Source organism: Trematomus bernacchii, unplaced genomic scaffold, assembly GCF_902827165.1.
Source record: "Trematomus bernacchii unplaced genomic scaffold, fTreBer1.1, whole genome shotgun sequence".
NCBI lineage: Eukaryota > Metazoa > Chordata > Actinopteri > Perciformes > Nototheniidae > Trematomus > Trematomus bernacchii.
In genome coordinates, this window is record NW_022987567.1 from 3,417,989 (window position 1) to 3,438,570 (window position 20,582).

Consider the following 20,582-nt stretch of genomic DNA (forward strand, 5'->3'; position numbering starts at 1 on the left):
CTTTACCTCAATGTGTGGTGTATATTAAAACGTCCTTCTTTATTTCTAAAAGGCACATTTAGATCAGTCATAGTTCTCTTGTGCACTTGTATTCATGCATTAAAAATCAGGCTGTATTTACATGCAGGAGAGACACTCTCCCTCTCCCCCACACACTCCAAAGTGAACAACAACAGCCACCAACTAAACGTCAATCGAAATAGAGTCCATCAGACACTGTAAAGACTACTATCCTCTGCAAAATATGCCAACAAGAATACTGCAGCCAAGTCATCCTCCACCTCCACAAAGACTGTGGTGCTACTTTGACAACGTGCACACAATGCGTGTCACGCTGCACACACTTAACAGAGTCCCCCTTCATCTGTCAAAATACCAATACAAATTAGGGCTGTGTGATTATGGCAAAAATCATAATCACGATTATTTTGGTCAATAATTGATATCACGATTATTAAATACGATTATTCATGACTTTGAAAACATCCATTTATTGAACTTTTAAATACAAATAATAATTTGAACAGTATCTTTTTAACTGTTGATTTCCCTGAGCGTATAATTCAACTGAAAAACCAATACAAAAATAAATTAAATTATACATTTATATCTACATTTAAATAAATAATATCAAAATAATAAATGCCAATAAACAAGATCAACAAATATTTTGGAGCGCACTTCAACTAGCTACTAAAAATATATAAATATGATAAATAGTGCACTGTCACAACCTAGCAAAGCAAAATAATCGTTTTTTTTTATTATGTTGTTTTCGTAATTGTGGCAGGCCAAAATCGTAATTGCGATTGCACAGCCCTAATACAAATGATCTAAACGTAACTTCCACATAGTTTCATAATGTGTGCGCTTACTAAGAATTAAGGATTGCTTAATTGCTGGAAAAAAACAGAGACCTCAGCCAGTTTGTCACTTACAATCATCAATAACAATACATTTATAAATATTCAATGATACGTAACATTTATGATAGGAAGAAAAATAACATGAGAAATACTGTCTGCAAATATATAATATATATAAGTTTATATATACAGCACCTTTCAGCACACGGCAACCCAAAGTGCTTTACAAAATGAAATAAAAGACATTTAAGAACAAATACAGTGGAAGCACATTATAAAAAGGCATTTCAAAAGCGAAGATAATAAAATCAACACAACAGCAGGTATAAAAGACATGGATACAAAGCCATACTGCAGTTTGAGTTTGAACAACTCATCCAAATGCTGCGTCAAAGATTTAAAAGTATCAACAGTTGCAGCTGACCTGCAGGATTCGGGCAGTTTGTTCCAGATGGTCGGGGCATCAAAACTAAATGCTGCTTCTCCATGTTTAGTTCTGACTCTTGTAGCAGAGAGCAGACCTGTCCCAGAAGACCTGAGACTCCCTCGTGTTAAACCCTTTGTATACATCCTGATCTGAGTGATATACAACAATTTCAGTCATGACACTGAAAAGTGCCCCAATAAAGCCAGCTGATTGCACTCGCAGCAGGGGGATAACGCACGTTCACCCTAAATTATTCACGCTCTGCTGCTGATCACGTACCTCCAGCAGATAAGAGCACATGTTGGATTTCCATTATGCGAGTCACTTTTGCTTTGGATTCACACCTTATCAAATAATTACATGCGTCAATAAAAAATGTGCAACCCACCACGGCAGAGCTCTAGCTGACTCTTATCGTTTCCTTCACACCTTCTCCCACTCTCAACTCCTTTTATGCATCTCTTTCTTGGTGTTGAAAGAGAGGCAGACAGCAGATGGTATGGAGGAAGAAGGTGTGTGTGTGTGTGTGCGTGTGTGTGTGTGTGTGTGCACGTGCGTGTGTGTGCGGGCAGGGGATAGGTAAGGCAGCTCCGCGGTATCGAATGACCGGCAGGACTCCTCTCCGATTGTCCCCAACATAAAAGAGACATCTGGTACGGTTTAAAGATCACCGCTGGCCTTTCTGGGTGTGTTTCGCAGGGAAGAATGTAATCTGCCAGACACACAAAGGGGGATTCAATATTCAGCTGGTGGTCGCCATCTCCATATGTTAGTAATTAAATCGAGGCAATAATAAAGATCTTCACTACATCCGTGTGATTAATGACACCCTGCCAATCTTCTCTGAAGACTCCTGTGTTTTACTCTCACACATCAGAGGACTTCACAACCTCCCAGGAAGTCCTTTTCTCAGGAGGAGATTACTTAAAGCGTCCCCTGCTTACGCAACTTTATTAAATCCCTTTTCTTCCTCCTCCTCCTCCTCCTCCTCCTTTGAGAGCAATCATTCAATGGCTGCTGGCGTCGGGCAGTGAAGGAGAAATGTGCCTGAATGTGAGAAATCCTTCTAGTTTCCCTGGTACTCCAGTAGAACTTTAAAAAAGAACAATCTTCCATCACAGCAGCTCTTGCCATTCCCAAGCCAGTTGATGACAAAGATGACCAATAACCATGCAATTAAATGCTAATTGGAAAGCAGATAAGAGCTTGTTATTTTTAAGAATAATCTATGTTGCATTGTGTTAACGTCATTAAATGTGCTCTCTATAAATAACCACATCAGCAGCATCATTACTTGGCTCAATAGTGATCAGGGATGTAGTCGTGCAAGTCATGCTGCCTCATGTAAAAACATTTAGAAAAAAGCCTGTCTCTGCTAAACCCAGAAGAATGACACTTTTATGTAATATGGCATTAACCTTAGCAGAAATTGAGCATATCAGACTGTAAAGGCAACGCTTGATATATGAGTGATGTTACTGCTTACTCTGTCATTCGGTTAGTAAATTGAAAATGAGATGAGACGTGGGAGCAGCTCAGAGGGTGACAATGAATGATCGATCACATGGTGAGAGGAGAGAGAGGAAACGGCTTCCTAATGGACGTTATTAAGCCTGACTCTGCACTTATAATAATTAATAATAATTCCTTACATATATTATAGCGCTTTTCCAGATGCTCAAAGCGCTTTACAAATACACATCACACACATATCATACATGTAACGGTCATGTACTGTGGACGATACCCACAGGAGGAAATTCAGGTGAAGTGTCTTGCCCAAGGACACAACGGCCTGGCGCAGTGGCGGCGGGGGCGGGTTTCGAACTGGAGTTCCCCAACGCCACCCTTGATCTGATGATCAGCGCACAGCCCACTGCGCCACTCCGTCCCTGAATGCCACTCAATATTTTCTTAAAGTGAAATTCCCGCTTAAAAGTTGAGCTATAATTATTTATCGATTAGTTGATAATAGTTCAATTAATAAACAACTACTTATTTACTTACTACTTTTGGTTTGAGTCATTTCTTTTAGGAAAAAAAGCTTAAAGGGGCCCCTAGTAAGCTTGTCCCCCTTTCCTGTAGTGTGAATAGGTTTCTGTGCATGTAAATGGTCTGCAGAGGCTAAAATCCCTGTGTTCCCTTCTCTCCCACACAAAATGTGATTCTGGGTCATTTTGTAGTTCATTTACACATCCCAAAAAGCAATATATAGACAGCAGAGCTTTTTTAAATAAAGAATCAGTCTGATCACTTGTGTTTCAGTGTCTATAAAAAGGTTGCCAAAACAAAAAGATATTACCCAAATGTAAGAAGTGTCTGCCTCCAGAAAGGCTTCTCTAAAACCACCTCTCTTCTTCACCCTGTGAGCAGGATAATAATCACCACTGAGCTGAATGTGTATGTGCGGTAGCACCATGTGCCAGACTCATAATTATGCCCGTCAAGGAGCAACAGACAAAACCAAAGTAACAAAGAACCTTCTAAATCCTCATTAATATTCAAAGCAGACCTACTGTAGCCTCAAGACTCCCACGAAGGTTGAGACGGAGCCTCAGAGAAAATATCCAACAAGCTCTATGAACCGTAACTCCCCTCTGAGGCCAGGCCAGCTTTACAATCTGATTACTGACAATCACCATGGACACAAATACACTTTATAGAAAACATATTACCAATTTAAATCATTTTCAACAATGTTATGTTTCCATTGCCTTCATTATGACTCATACCTCACTGTTCAGCAAATACAAGTTCAATAAATGTAGTTTAAAGTCTCATATATTGAAGTAACTATAGGGGTAGTATGGTGCCCACTGTGTAAGCATGATGGGGATTTACAGTTTCTTAGACTGGATTGTAAACAAAATAATAATAAATATTTGTATGCATACTATAAGTAAATCTAGAGAAAGTAATGTGTGGAACTATGTTGTGTCGGTTTACTTATCATATTATTGACTTGTCATTTGAGTAATATTTGTTCACTTGATTTGTATTTAAGGAACTCAAATTGCAACCAATTCAGCTGGTTGGTTTGTGGACTTGGGAAGTAATAATTTCATACAAACAGTTTGGAAACAAATCGGATACAATTAGAAGCAGCTGTTTGTGAGGGCAGCTGGTGGTAAGGGGGGTTTGTTATACAACTGTTAGAAAAATAAAGCCTCACAGTTAGTTCACCTGAGGGTTCAAGCATTGGCTGCACAAGCCCTCAGTGGCCGTGTGAAGGTGAGGGCCCCGGCTCAAACCAACAAGTGTGAGCCTTTGCTCTTCTGCATAGGCTTTGCCGCCTGGTAGAACTCAATATCAACCTGTAATATGCATCTTCTTACTACTTCCAATTTGATGCAAGCACGCTTATTGCACTGAAATCCAAAATCTAGAGAAAAATAAAAGCTGTATCTTCTACAATCCTTAACACATTGCAGCAACTCCAAGACGTCTACTTGCTGCCACTTGTAAACTGGTGGGAAAGAAACAAGAGATGTGTGTGAGCCTTTTCATTGATGAAAGTTGGATTATAAGATTGTAAAAGCCAAAGATGTACTGGCTTAGGAAATTGATACCGAGGCAAATGTTGCATGTGAAAAATCTTCAGACAAAACGTTTGTGCAAGAGAGAAATGTGTTAACTTGATCATTGAAATGAATGAATAGCTCTGTATGGCAAACATAAATCAATTATCCATGTAGTTACATTTTACAACGAGGCTGACTTCAGTAGTTTTACTGGCCGAGTGAATATCCATAAGCAAATGTTATACTACAAACTTAATCATCACATGAGGTGTGACTTCGGTCTAATCTCAGGCCTTAAATAAGTCCATCTGATGTCTGTAAAGCTCCAAGCACCAGACGGACTAATCGAATTAGTCATTTCCTGCCTGCAGACACAAGAGAACAGAAATGGAGGGATTCAGCTCATTGACCGGATATTAATGCCTGCTTCCGGTGATTTAGTGCCGTGGCCACCAGGTGATGGATGGGGACACCTTCACTGTGAACTCAAGCATTCGGCTGCTCCATTGTAAAGCAATTAGAGCGTCACAATAGAGTCACTTTGGCTGCAGATCTGGCCAAGGGACCCCAGGTGGGCAACACGGAGGGAATTAAAAGACTAGTTAAGATGTGGACATTGTGTTGAGATGTTTGACACAAAAGGATGAAAAGAGGAGAGAAATCCATATTCTTTGGTGGGAAAAGCTCACAGGGTGAACAGATATATAGTAAGAGACTGTGTGTGTGTGTGTGTGTGTGTGTGTGTGTGTGTGTGTGTGTTCTTGGTTTAAGGGCCACTCAAAGTTAAGTGGTACAGTTGGAAGGACCTGTGGGATGATTGATTGAGTGTGTGTGTGTGTGTGTGTGTGTGTGTGTGTGTGTGTGTGTGTGTGTGTGTGTGTGTGTGTGTGTGTGTGTGTGTGTGTGTGTGTATTATCTCCCAGTCTTTCCAACAACTGTAAACATTTCAATCATTATCAGAACAGCCACAACACAAAGCTAATCAGAATCAGCCCCGCCCACTTAATTAAAACAATTAATATATTTCCCATGATGAATACAGAGAGGTGCACAACCATAGAGACCCGCTAATCTGGAGGATTTGCATTTGCTCGAAGGGATTGCCAATATGTTTGAAACCATTATGCTATTTGTTTTTACAATATGGCCGCCATGGCAAGCGATAATCAAGGGTAAAATGACCATGATGTATCCTTGCAGAATAAACGTTATAATAACAGTTTGAAGCAACCATTGTGTGTTTGCCTCCTTTCCCTCCATTTTCTTTCCCCTCCGTTAGCTCCTATACTGCATAACAAAGCATCTCAGCAGCACTCAATCCTGATTAATAGCTTGAGTGACTTTCACTCCCCCACTTAGTTGCTACCTGAACTGCACAAAAAAAAAAAATTCTATTCATGTCTGTGAGAATGTGGTCTCAAACGTAAAGGTGCTGATATGGGGGGGGGGGTGGAACACATGCTTTCAGTTTGGTTAATTCTGTGCGTCATGGAGGATTAACACTTTGCAAATATGTATTCGCTGTGGGTGAAAAACATGTTTACATAACCTCCAGCTGTGAATGTGGTCGGTCTGAGAGGAAAGGGAGGCATTGTTTAAGGCAAAGTCAAACTTGTCTTTCCAAACTTTTGGGAGAACCATCAGATGGATAGGGAAATGTCTCATTCTGCTGCACTTGCTTCGCACTGTTGATAGACACTTTATTTTGTCCTTGAGGCAGAGAGTTGGAGCTGCCAGAACTGTAAGAAGAATAAGCACTGACCCTCCAAACTTCAGCCATGACTTGCTTCACACTCTACAGCCACTCAATCACAACTGGAAGCCGTCCAGTAGAAGCCCGTAGCCAGATAGCTGTTGGCCAGCAGAGCAAAGAGGTGCTGGCTCAAGGGACCCACAAGGGTAGTGAGTAAAGAACAGTGGCAGCCTTTTATCCCAGCTGGTGCAATCATTCAATCTGCTCTCCTCATAGAGAGGCACAATCTGACATTTTGCAGTCCAATTGTTACAGCTGGTTTATGTTCTGGTAAACTGTTCCCACACAATGTTTAACAAGGGAGGACATGTTAGGATTTTAAAAGCCATCGTCACAAAATGGCACAAATATACAGATACAAATTATAAAAATGTAAATGCAGAACAATAAATAAGAGCAAGGAGCACCCTGCCTGCTCCCATTAAACCAAACCCACCCCTCTTGCTTCACAAATACTTGTTTGTTGGCATACATATAAGTTATATTTAATATATACACATATTTGTGGGTTTCCATTGTGTGATGAGGATTGTTTGGCTGCTGTCAACGGTTCATTTCATCTGATGATTTCATAGATAAGGGGGAAATGTTTGGAGGGCACAGTATATGTTTTAATAATAAATAAACTTGAATGAGTGGGTAAGGGACATGTTGCACCTCAACATGTCCCTAGCTCCAGCCACAGAAATCACCATGAGCAGGGGTGTCAAACTCAAGGCCCGGGGGCCAAATCCGGCCCGCCACATTTTATGTGGCCCACAAGAGCTTGCAAAGAATATAATACGTTTATTATAAGGTTACGTGCCGCTTTACATGAGCACGTTGCCCATAAACTACATGTCCCACAATGCATCTCATGTTGTGAGATACGCACTGAAGAGACTTGCAATTATTTTCCCTAGACTTCTGCTTTCAGACGTAGTTAATTATGAAGTTATTACCATATCCGATAATAATCCAATGCAGAGGAAATATTGTAAAATAATACATTATTTTATATATATTTATCTATGTATATTTATATAGCCTTAAAGTTAATTACCACCGGCTCTTTGAGTGCAACCATAATTCTAATGAAATTGAGTTTGACCCCCCTGCACTAGAGCACCAGCTGGAGAGCACTGACACTGAAACACTGACTAAAAGGCGGAACATGTCATTTATCACAACTTGTCCATGGTCATGTGTTGACTGTCAGTCAAAACACAAACAGGAAACACAGACATGTGTTCAATCACTGGGAAAACTATAGTCATTGTAAAGCTTTTATGATAGTTTAGATGGCTGTCGTTTTGGAAGAACATTTATATTCTGAGAAATAAAAACATTAGGAAACCATTTCATGAAAAATAAATTACATTACATGTTAGACGCTTTTATCCAAAGCGACTTACATACTCAGTACTGTGGGCAATCACCACAGGAGCAATTCGGGGTGAAGTGTCTTGCCCAGGGGACACAACGACATGCTGACTGCAGTGGGGTTTGAACCTGTGACCCCCCTGATCCGAACACCAACGCACTAGACCACTGCGCCACACGCCTCCTCAAATCCATAAATAAAATGGGAACTAATGACCAGATTGAACAAATGGAAATTGCTTTCTTGTGATACCACTACACAAATTAGTTGCGATTGAATTCATTATGAAAGATAAATTCTATTCAAAAAGGATTTACTTATTGAAAAGACAAAATGAGTACATTGCCTTAGCGTCTCCTTGTTTTTGCTACAGTCCATTTTTCTTTTAGGTGTTGTGCATTTTTATCTTTGACGCACTTAAAATCAATCATTATAATACTGCCAGTGTAAAGAAAGAGCCAAATATAATAAATAAACCCTATAACTAAATCGACAAGTGATATTACAAAAGGTTACTTGCATCATTGAAATGATCTTTTGTACATGAATGAAAGCCAGCCAAAGGTCTCATCATTATGAACACATTGTGTTTCTGCAGCCTTTAAAGCAACGGTTCACTTCAATGAAATGTAGTCGCCATGAGATAGGTGACATGTTTTATCAGCCACTGTATTCTCCTCCCTATTAGAAGGTGAACCTTTCATACAAACCAGAGCACGGCAAGAGCACCATGATCTGTAGACACAAATTATTTGCATGAATGCACACATTTACTAATAAAAGAGCTGCCTCTCATAATATAAAATGCCATCTGGCAAATGGAACCATGACAGAAAGAGGCCACAACAACAAATAAAAAAGTTAGCAAGGTGTTTGTTTAGTAAGAAACTTGGAAGGTTTATCGTCCTTGATATTTAGTTGCACACAGTACAGCAGACAACTCGCCAGACGTCAGAAAATCCTGCAGTCAAGGTAGAAATGTCATGCTCAAGGGCATGGGCTCAAAATGAGGAAATAACTCACTTTTGCTGTGTGTACCATCGTTACACATGTGCAATGTTTAACTGTAGAGCTGTCTAACCTCCAGGCAGCCTTAAGGCAACAATCAGCCTCATCATGTTTACAAGAGACATGCCCTCTGGATTTATTTTGTGACTTGCTGCTCAGTGTCAACACAGACATACAAACACGAGTGAAAACGAGCCCAGCGGACAGACCGGAGGGCTCTGAACCTCATTTCTGCTCATGGTCATAATCAGATTATTATTACATTGCATTTAGCTGTCACTTTTCTCCAAAGCGACTTACAATAAGTGCATTCGACCAAGAAGATACAAGATATGCTGCCATGTTCAGTGTGTGTAGGAGCTAGGGTTGCAAAGGGGCGGAACATTTCCGGTACATTTCCATGGGAAGTTAAGCTGGGGAATTTTGGAAATATTCCATATTGGAAACTTTCCATGGGAATAATGGGAATTCATGGGAATTTATGGTTACTAACTGGGAATTGAGGGTAATGTAATCAATTTGTATCATTTTATTTTGAAATGAGCCATTGCGACTTCCGACTGATTTCGATAGAGCGGGTAACATACAGTATGAGCACAGCCCTCTGTGGATGTCAGCATGAGCAAGAGAAAGGTATCTGAGGAAAATCGTGTTTTCCAAGAAAAGTGGGAGAAAGAATATCTTTTCACTGAATTCAGGGGTAAACCACAATGTTGAGTATGTTTGCAGACCGTTGCTGTAATGAAAGTAAGCAACTTGAGCCGCCACGTTCAAAGTGAATCTGCGGCCCCCTGGTGGCCAGTACATAAATGATGCGGCCCCCACCACCATCCAAGTTGCCCATCCCTGCTGTAGGGGGTGTGGTCTCAATAGCCATGCAGTAAGCAGTGTGCATGTGATTGAGGAATGGCATGGATATTCAAGTGTACTTGAATGGCATCCGTTTGTTTTAGTCAAGATTATGCTAAAATATACTTTCCTCAACTATATTTAAGTTCCCTAGGAAGAGCCAACCTTCAATTTAGAAAATTCCCAGTTTATTCCCATAAATTCCCGTTTATTCCCTTAAATTCCCATGGAAAGTTTCCATCTTTGAAAATTCCTGGAATTTTGCAACCGTAGGAGCCACACGTAGAGTATTTTCTGTGTTTGTTACGGCACATGTTTTGAGTCACTATAGGTGGTGGGCGTGTCTATTGTATTTGTGTGGTGACGTTTGCGGTTATATCCGGTTCTTTTTACCTGCGCACTTTGTCATAGATGGAGGGGGAGTGAGCTGGAGAAGGGACATTTTTGTTGACCGCATGCACGCATACGCAATCACATAGTGGATATGGACTACTAGACACTACTGAATGTTTGCTTGTTTCGTTTGCAAATAAGAAGTCAAACGCATACCGGTGGAAAGACTGAGTTTTGCGCGTCATACAATGTTTTTCTCTTGTTTAGTCCCTGGGCACTTCTATTGGATTACTACAGCAGCAATAGTGTGTCTTAACACTAAAATGACACTCAGATGCAGATACACTGGCTACCACATGACACGGTCTGAGCTGTAACCACGGAAGATCATAGGCAAAAACACAGATCAACTCAGCATATTTTTTATATAATATATAAACATCAACTTTAACATTTAATTTGCAAAAAGTAGACAATCTAAATCCTTCTATTTAGGAAAATGTTCCCACTGTACTAAAATCATCCTCAAGCTGAGTCATGAAACAATTCCATTAAGCCAGAATGTCAATCAGGCATTTGTGTACAGTGTGTGTCAATCACATGCAGCGTTCACACTTCCTCCTGTCAGTCTCTGCAACGATTGTCGCTGAATGTTTGCATCCCTCAGCTTCTCTTCCTCATCATGACATTCTGTTAGGGCAGTAATTCCTGGCAGCTTGACAAATGATTCCCTCTGAGATGAAGACATAAGGGTAAACACATTGATTTAACTGACTTGTTTTCACCCATTTATAATGTATTTCCTCAGTGGTAGCCAAACATCTCATCACAAGTCGTCAGAAGCTCCAACAGTTTAAACTAGGCAAGAATATGTCAAACATAATTTCAAGAACAAAATATTATCTAGTATTCAAACCAATATGATTACTCAGACATTAACTCTAAAAGCTATTTAAGCATCAATAGGACCTGACAACTGTATAACAACAATGCAGGGTTGCAACAATCACAAAACAGTACGTAGACCAGGCCTAAATATATAACATACATTTGTGATTAATCCCTGACAAAATTGTCATTGTAGAATTACAAGAAAGTACACAATCCAGAATCCAGGAGTGTTATAGTACTCCGTCACACACGCCGACAAAAAAGTGAAGTTATACCCTGCCTGCCTCCATCTAATCAGCACAGCGACCATGAGCCGTCTCCACTGCTGCTCCCAGCCTCTCGGCTCTCATTTCTCTGACTTGTGGCCGAGTCCTGGCATGTCGATGTGCCTGGCAGAGGCCCAGGCAGAGGCCCAGGAGTCGACCCAGTGAATTCAAACCGGCCAAAGCTTCATCTTTTGTTTATCTCTTCTTTGCTTCAGTCCCTTTTCAGAGCAGTCTTGCCTTCAAATACCCCAAAGACACCAAAATACAGTATTTCTTGGAACAACTGCAGAGAAAAAGATAAGAAAACATGAAAATCAATCTCGATTTGCATTTTTCTTTCTTTCTCTCTTGTGTCTGTGGCTCAACGTCGTCATTTCGCCCTTGTTCCTCCCTCCCACACACTCTCCTCAGACCAATGAGATTAAAAAGTCAGTGAGACAGGCAGTCTGAGGTTGATGGGCCACTCCAAAACAACAGGATTGATGTCCCTCATCCCGTCCTGTCACATCTCCTGACTCTCCACCACACCACAGACAGGGGAGCTAACCTTGGCAGTGACTCCGGGGACCGGGGCCAAGGCCGCCTCTCAGGATGGTTCAGAGGCAGAAAGTAATACAGCTGTAAGCCCTTGACTCGCCCCCTGGCGCTCACAACAATCTGATGCTTTCAGAGGCCATCCCTGAACTCATCAGGCAACACAGGTTTGCTAAAGTGGAGCGGATTAAGCCTAAGTAGAGTCACAGAGCGGGGAGAAAATACTGCCAATGAGTATTGTGCTGGGAACAAAATAAGTTGCAACGACTTATTTACTGTATAATTTAATTTGTATTTACTGGCCCCGTTTGTGAGAGATTATGATTTGTTATTAATGTGTGTGTGATGGTGGCAAAGCCAAGTGACTTTCATATAGCATTTTACCTAAGTAATAGGGCAACAGAATAAAAACTCAATCTACCATTTTTTTCAGAGGAGATTTTCTCATTTTATGTATTTTCTAAAAGCTGCATTAATCCCACACACACACACGACAACTCACAAACACAGCTGAAGGACACGCAGCCCTGAAAAATCATCACCTCGTGAAGATTTTATAGCTAGCTCGGCTTCAACGTTAGGCATCTCAATTACATTTATATTTAGCTGATGCTTTTATGCTAAGTGATTTACAATAAGTGCAATAAACTCTGAAGATACGAACTCAGAACAGCAAGAGACCTGCAGGTACAGACGCTTCAAATAAGCCAGCGTAATTTATTTTACATATTCCACTTTCTTGCAAATCTATTAGCCAACTATGTCAGTTGTTTGGTGAACCTTGAGAACTGTGGGTTAATCAGTGGGCTTGTTTGCTGTAGAAGCTGCCTGCTGCTGCAGCTTGAAGTGGGATTGATGAGCGCTGTGAGAAGGAACAAGAGTTGGGTCATAACTCTTTTGGGGTTCATCACTAAGACAACCTCCACATTACGCACGGTCATTGGATGCACACGGCGGTGCACTCAGGGCTCTCGGCTAACTTCTTTCACCATCCTCCCGGAACCGTCCCGAAATACAATCTAAGCCGTCCCGAAATTAATGTGGACCGTCCCGAATTTAAAATATTAGTTTTTCTACATTATCATTAGTTAAAATCATTCAAAGTGACCTTTAACATAAATAAAACATCATACAAATCATTAGATGATAATTCATCAACCTTTTTAATTGAGTAAATCAGTCAAACACATAAACAAAGGCCAAATATATTTAAAAAAAACACACAAGCGAGAAAGTTACTCTAATATTGAATCCAATCAAGTTCTATCCAATTATCAAAAACATCCAACACTCTGTCCTGAAGACAGAAGACAGAACCCAGAGTAATCACTAACCAGGATAACAGTCTGTAACACAGTCAGGAGACCTTTACAAACTGCCCCGCCCCCTCGCACACAGACGGGGGAGAGAGCTCTCTCGTCTGGATTGGAAAGATCGAAAATAAGATCGAAAATACATCATAGACGCATTTTGTAGACTTATTGCATATTAGAAACGGAGTTGGCGAAACTAAAACTGCGATATAATGTTCATGTAGCAATAATACATGACATATATGTTTTAAATGTCTCCACTACCGATAAAAAGTCAGATAACGTCGGAGCTTAACGCTACCACTGTCTTTAATAATTCCGGCCCGGGGCCCGTTTAATACCGGGGCTCGGTACCCATCCCTACATGGGGAGAGACGCAGCATATTGCTAAGGACTAAATACGATGGAGAGTTCTCATCTCAGCCTTATTACCCATAGGGGATGAAGAGGAGTTAGTAAATAAAGAGGCCGGCGCTCCAGGGTTAGGTTCTGCTGTGCGTTTTCGTGATGTAACGTAAACAATTGCAGAATTCCTCCACGGGATGCCATTGTCATTGTACATCACTCAACGCGAAATACACACACTCAGTACATAGCTAGACCCACTAATTTGCGGGCCAGGAGTTTGCGGGCACAGCTGTGTGTGTGTGTGTGTGTGTGTGTGTGTGTGTGTGTGTGTGTGTGTGTGTGTGTGTATTTCGCAGTTTGCTAAATGTTTTGTGCGTGTGTGTTTATGTTGACAAGGAGGTTTAATAACTGTGTGCTACACAAAACGTGCAGTCAGTTTCATTTTCATCGCCGTTCGTACTGTAGTAGAGTTATCAGGGTATTTTTATTTTAACTCTCGTCCCAAATTCGTCCCAAGATTATTTTTTATCCTCCCCGACCCTATTTTTTTCGGCCCCGGGACGACGGGACGTCCTTAAGCTCGAGCCCTGGGTGCACTGGAGCTTCGAAATGGGATAATATGTGGGAGCAGAGTTAAGTTTGAGGTGAGGGAAATAGATCGGATGTGATTTCTGTCACACATGCATTCATCAAAAGCTTCCAGACAGCAGCTTAATCAAGGTTGACATTTCATCCGTCAAATGTGCCAGAAGCCTACATTCAGTCAGCTGTTTTTTTTCAGACTTGGCTGGTATTTTGTGATATGGCATTCAATTCCCCCCCAAAAAAAGAACGTTCAAGTGCGTGCATGTCATTTTATTAGAAACTATAATGAATGAAAGGTGAAAAAGGGTTGTATAACATGTTAGAAATTGAACCTGTTTCCTAAATGTGGCAAAACTCTGTTAGAAAAGCAAGATATGTGATGCTGTCTAACAAAGAACTCAAGCTTTCACTAAACCTATTGAGAGAAATATTCAAACCAAATATGACCTAAGTTAGAAATTGAATAATCTGGTATCACCACCAAATATAAAACATAATTGTGTAGGTTTGTACAATGTTTTCCTGCGTGGGTAATGAACTCCCTTGTAGGTTTCAGAGGTTTAAATGGGTACAATGATTACAGACCTCAAAGCATGTAATAGCATTTAGACGACACCCAGAAAGCATTACAAACTTCAAGCATGTCAAGTCGAGCAGTAATGACCTCCAGGGGGATTTCATCTTGGAGACAAGCTTTCTGAGTGCATGTCTAGTCAGACTAATACCAGCAACAGCATACTATTAGGGCGGCAGTGGTTCAGTCTGTAGTAGGGATGGGAATTTGAAAGCAAATGTATATTCGAATATTCGACCGCCCAAAAAACGGTTAACCGGTTAACCGAAATGTACATATCCTATAAAAAAAAAATTGGGTAAAAAAAAATATTCTAACTTTTTTTCGAAAAAAAGATTTTCAATAAATTTTGGAAATAAATATATACATGTTCAAATAAGTATAGAAACCAAGTCGAATTTGTCAAATGTATTGAACTGGTGATCACAGTTTGACAGCTATAGGCCTACAGCTTTCATGTGCGGAGGCGATTCACAATCAGGCCAGCTGTAGAGAAGACCCTCTCAGCTGGAACGGAGGTTGCGGGTATAGCAAGGTATATGTATATATATAAGTTTAATTTGGCATAGTTTGCACTCTACACCGCACTCACTAACCTGGTCGAAATATTTCCACACATTACTCCTTTTTGACGCCATGTCTGTTGTGTAGGACTCTTCTTAGAGTGTAAATAATTACCGGACTATGACTGGTAAAATATGTTGAATACCGGCAAAACTAAATCTCTCCTGTCAAAATCTCTATGTACTTTGCCGCCACACACGGTTGCCAAGCAGCGCTTATTGTTGTTTAGGCTGGCCACTCATGTGTCGCGAGTGTTGACAGGGGGCGGGGGAGCACGCTCATGAACTGTTAGCGCCGGAACCTCGCAACGGCTGCGGAGCGCATTTGCGCCGCATTTGGGCATAAGATGAGGTTTGAGTCTGCGTGATTTGCGTGTAGGGAGGGGCAGCAGCCATATCATTAGCTAGAACTAGCTAGATCTGATGGATTTGGACATAAACGCGAGTGAAGTACCGGACGCGAGAGAGAGAGAGATCAGCACCTGCAGCTCTGCCTGCTGTGAGGGACCGGTGAGCGGAGCAAAACACACCTTTCGACGTCACCTAACACATTTAGCTATGGCACTGTGTATACATTGAATTATTCAATTTGATAATATGTAATCAACTTAGGCATCCCTCCCAAAAAAAAAAAAAATAAATAAAAATTAATAAAAATATTCATAACTCATATTCGAATACCTGAATAATTATTCGAATACCTGAATAATTTCGAATATTCGAATATTCGATTAATCGTTCCCATCCCTAGTCTGTAGGGGATTGGACTTTGGACCGAAGGGTCGCCGGTTCACGTCCCGATCAGACCAAACAATACGGACTGGTACTGGAGAGGAGCCAGTTCACCTCCTGGGCCACTGCCAAAGTGCCCTTGAGCAAGGCACCCAACCCCCAACTGCTCACTGGCGCCAGCTAGACTGGCTGCCTCCGCTCTGACCTCTCAACTGCATGTGTATGCATGTGTGTGTATTTGTATATATATGTGCATGATGTAAAAAGTGTGTACTGTGTGTATAAACCTGTACCTGTATAAAAACGCATGTGTGTGTACGACAGAGTGGAAACTGAATTTATTACCAGGGATTAATAAAGGTCCATCTTCATCTTCTTCTTTTACAGAGAACATGTGTATAAGCAGCATATTTGAAAGGATCTTTGTTTTCACTCCTTAGTCTCACAGCCGACCCAAATAGACTAAATCGAAATAATTAAGTCCACTCAGAAATAAACCTATGAAAAAATCAACATGGAATTTTGAGAGAATTGATTGGAACAACATGCATGGTTAATTCTGCCCTTAGCATTCTATCTGACTATTACTTTCAATATGAGGTGCAGAGATGGTCTTCAGTTTGAAGAGCACATTTAGAGGAACTACAAACACAAAATTAGGCCAATGACCTAATTTATTTTACACACATCATCACGCAAGTAAATAATGATGTATTAACACATGGGGATTATGCATTTTCCTCAGACACAGGCAACCAGAGTACGTGTGCCATAGGACTGAACCAGTGGTTAAAGGCTCAAAATACAAAGTAGTACAACGTAATAAATGCAGTAATGTGGATATAATGAAGGCAAGAGCCGAAATTACTAAAGTCACCACAAGAGCCTTTTCCAGATCAGTGAAGGTTAGCAAGGACTCCATTTGAGCTATAATCCATTGTGAACAGACTTGAGACTTTTGAAACTACACACAATATTAAAAAGCAGCTTATAGAGATCTCACACTTTGTACAGGGACTATTGTTGCCTCTCTTATTTATACATTTTGCTGAAAAATAGTTCCCTTTTTAAGAACTACAGGTAAGGGCAATCTGCGTAGCTGGAATAATGGGAAACAATTATATTTTTATTCTCCTAGGATTACAATTTGTTTTATGAGAGAGGTCACTGCAGCATGAGAACAATTCTGCAAGAATACATTTATTAGTGTCATTTTCTACGAGTGTGAAAAAACTAAAGGGCACCATAATTACACATCATCAGGACGCTTAATGGCTTTTGGATATGCAATAATATTCATAAAATGGTGTACCTAACTGATGTATTTTTTACATGGTCGCTTTGCATAGACATGTCAAAAGTCAAGGGAAACTATAAAGAGTGTTTAGATGCGACCAAAACGAGGCATGTACTGGATAACCAAAAGAAAACTGTTGACATGTGTGATGCCCCTGTGGGTTCATCTGGAGAGGGTGTGGCTGTGCTGTGTCCAGCCTTGATTGCAGTAACTTAGGGCACCTGGGTCTGGTGCCCTGCAGCTACTTAAAGCCTCTGTGGCCGTTTCTCAATGTCGAGTATACCTGCTGCAGAGCCACTATTTCAAGTATACTACGTCATCGAGTGGCGCCGAATGCTGGGCATTTAACATGCATTTAAACAGTCCTTCGGCGCCACTCGATGACGTAGTATACTTGCAATAGTGGCTCTGCAGCAGGTTTACTCAACATTGAGAAACGGCCTCTGTCTCCTCTCTGCTTTCTCCTACAGCCACCCGGTTCTGTTGAGTATGCTATTAGTTACTTCAGTTGCTTTACTTTGTGCACCTCAACACCCTCACACATACATGTCCATGCAACCCTCACCCTGCATTTACACTACTGATACCACTGACGTCCACACCTCATGCTTTACCTACTTTGCACTTCAATTAATTTGGTTAATTTGAATTACTTGCTTAAATAAACATATTTTGTTAACCTTTGATATGGTGTGTCTCCTTTGTTGTGGCCTTTTGAGCCAGGTCATAACAACATACAAGTGCAACCTCCCACCCATTGTATCTGAATGCAGGTTATTTCCCTCAGTAAGCCTGCACGAGCCACCAAAGTGTCAACAAGGAATAAATCGTCTCAAGCTCAGTTCAAATGTTGAATTCAAACACAACCAACCCCCCACCCTCCCATCATACCACCCCTTGCTGAGTTTGCACATTTGCCCTATCTTTGCAGAATTTGCACACTGTACTTTACAGGCCTACTGAACTGTATTTGACAGCATATGATTGAACTCCTAGCTATCCCTATGTTTCTTCCAGTCTTCTTATTGTAATGGATGTTTATTATGGTCAATGCAAAGATTTTTTCCACAATGAGGACCATAAAAAAACTACATTGAAGTTAAATCAAAACAATGTCAAAACAACTGACAATGAGTGGAATTTGCCAGATGCTTCAAAGATGAATTGTGAAATAACAAAAATCCCTGTGATGTGGATAGAGCATAGGTGAGAAGGAGATGAATCACACAATCGATCAGAAGAGCATGCTAGAGAGAATAAAAGAGTAAAACACTGTCAGGAGAAAGAAGAAAACGCTCAGATTAATTTTCAGCACCATGGACAGCTCATAGGAATCATAAAACCAAGGACCTCACAAGGTCTCCTCCTAAATCAATCTTCACAAATCAGACATGCACTTTTATCACCTAATTTACTAATAGATGTTATTTACACTCAGTGGCATGAACCACAGTGCACAGACTACTACAGTATACTGTATTTATTCTCAGTGTATAGCTTTAGAGTAGGAGGGCCAACATCCAGCTTTTCTGACACACACATACCACAACACACACCTCTATGGTTACCAGCTGCTTTAAAGGAGTCTGGTTTCCTGCATGCTGCTTAGAGGTAGTCACTACACTACGGTTGCAGTTCACTACACTGCCTGCTGATACAACAAATAGACCAGCTGCTTCCTGACAACAAAATCAATTTCCCTTAACAAATCGTGGCTTATTGGCTTCAAGAGGTCAATGTGAGACTCTTAAGCCAAACACATAATTAACAAAAGATGCATGAGCTTATTATACACAGGACATGTGTCCAAAGCACAAGGCAGTGCAAAAAAAAGTTCCCCTGACGTTGACATTTAGTAACCAACTTTCTGCAGGATACTAATTTGCAGCCTGTATGGAAAGGATTACATATGCAACAGCTCAAATTGTGCATGTGTGGTGAAATCAATAACTTACCTTTACAGCATCAGCATGGGTGACTTTGTCGAAGACTTTGTCGTTGACTTTCATGATCTGGTCGCCGATTCGAAGACCCTCTTTCTCCGCCAGGCTCCCCGGCTCCACCAGGGACACGTAGATCCCGACCCCATGCTCGGACCCTCCGCGGATGCTGAAGCCCAGGCCCTCGTTGCTCTTGTGTCTCTTCATGGTGACCTGCCGGATCTCGCCCGGCGGCTCGTGGACAAAGTTCCTCCCGAGCAGAGGCACCAGGGGAGCTGTCCCTTCGCTGCTGGTGCTGAAGCTGTCCGGAGAGCCACGCAACGCCACCTGAAACTCAGGCGGGTTGTTTGGTGAGAAATGCCCCGGGGGAGTAGGGCTGGCACTGGGGAAGTCTCCCGGCGGGGGTTCGGCGTTGCCATTGCTCGCAACTGAATCCGATTTTAAGTAGAGGCCCTCCGAGGTGTACTGCTCGAAGAGGAGCTGGTCGGAGCGGGGGATGACCAACCGAAGCATGGGCAGAAGTTGCCGCTTGCTGGGCGCGTTGAGGATGACGTTGAGGGTCTGGACCAGGTCGTACACGTTGCGTTTGGAGTGGTACACGTTGAGGCAGTGGATGAACTGCTCCCTCTCAAAGTCGTTGAGCAGGAGGTTGAGCGCGTTGTGCAGTTTCCTCACGTTGGCCGACAGCGTCCGGGCACTGGAAGCCACCGAGTTGGCCGAGGAGCTGAGCGACATGCGCTCCAGGTCGGTGCTGCTCATCGTGGCGGGCTGACCGGGACACGGCGCCACACTGGTGCGGGTTAGAGAGCAGGCATTACGGGCTCGCAGCGCGGGGTTACACCGGCGCTTGGCATCACGACCGCTGGAGGACGGGCACTCCGGTTATATCCATGCTGCCCGCCTCTGACAGATGATCCGCCGATTAGTAGCAATTTGCTAAGTGAGGCGATGAAAAGGGGCAACTTCTACGGGCAGTTTAGTCCAGCTAATTCAATTTCACACCTGACACAAATTAATTAGCACTTACCATAATTTAGAAATCATTAATTAGATTCTGCAAACTTCACCTGCGTCAGGATGGACATGCAACAGCCTCTCGGAAACCCCGTCCCGCTCCTCGCAGAGCTTAGTAATGAGCAGCAGTATGATCCAGCCTGCTGTCATTAGCTACGGTCTAATTTCCCAGCAGGTCAGGTGGCCACCGAACCGCCGCTTCTCTGGTGTCTCACCGTCAGCAGCAGCTCCACGAGGCGGAGTAAAACAATAATACGAGGACTTAAAACGAGTTGCAGGCGACTTCGTCCTCTGCTTCGTTAGCAACTCGAAAAGAAAAGCTATCCCCTCAACGAAGAAGCAGAAAAAAAGTTGTTTTCGAGCTCGTGCTCAGCGTCCCGAGGAGTCCAAACTTCCCGCTCCGGT

General features: G+C 41.9%; 1 protein-coding gene across 1 annotated transcript in view; it reads right to left on the minus strand.

Moving 5' to 3' along the window:
* Positions 1–20,134, minus strand: part of whrna (whirlin a) — a 155,313-nt gene extending 135,179 nt beyond the window's left edge. The window contains exon 1 of the mRNA XM_034125693.1: positions 19,179–20,134. Within this exon, the coding sequence (XP_033981584.1) occupies positions 19,179–19,922 (744 nt within the window). The 5' untranslated portion in view covers positions 19,923–20,134. The remainder of the gene's footprint in view (positions 1–19,178) is intronic.
* Positions 20,135–20,582: the final 448 nt, after the last annotated feature.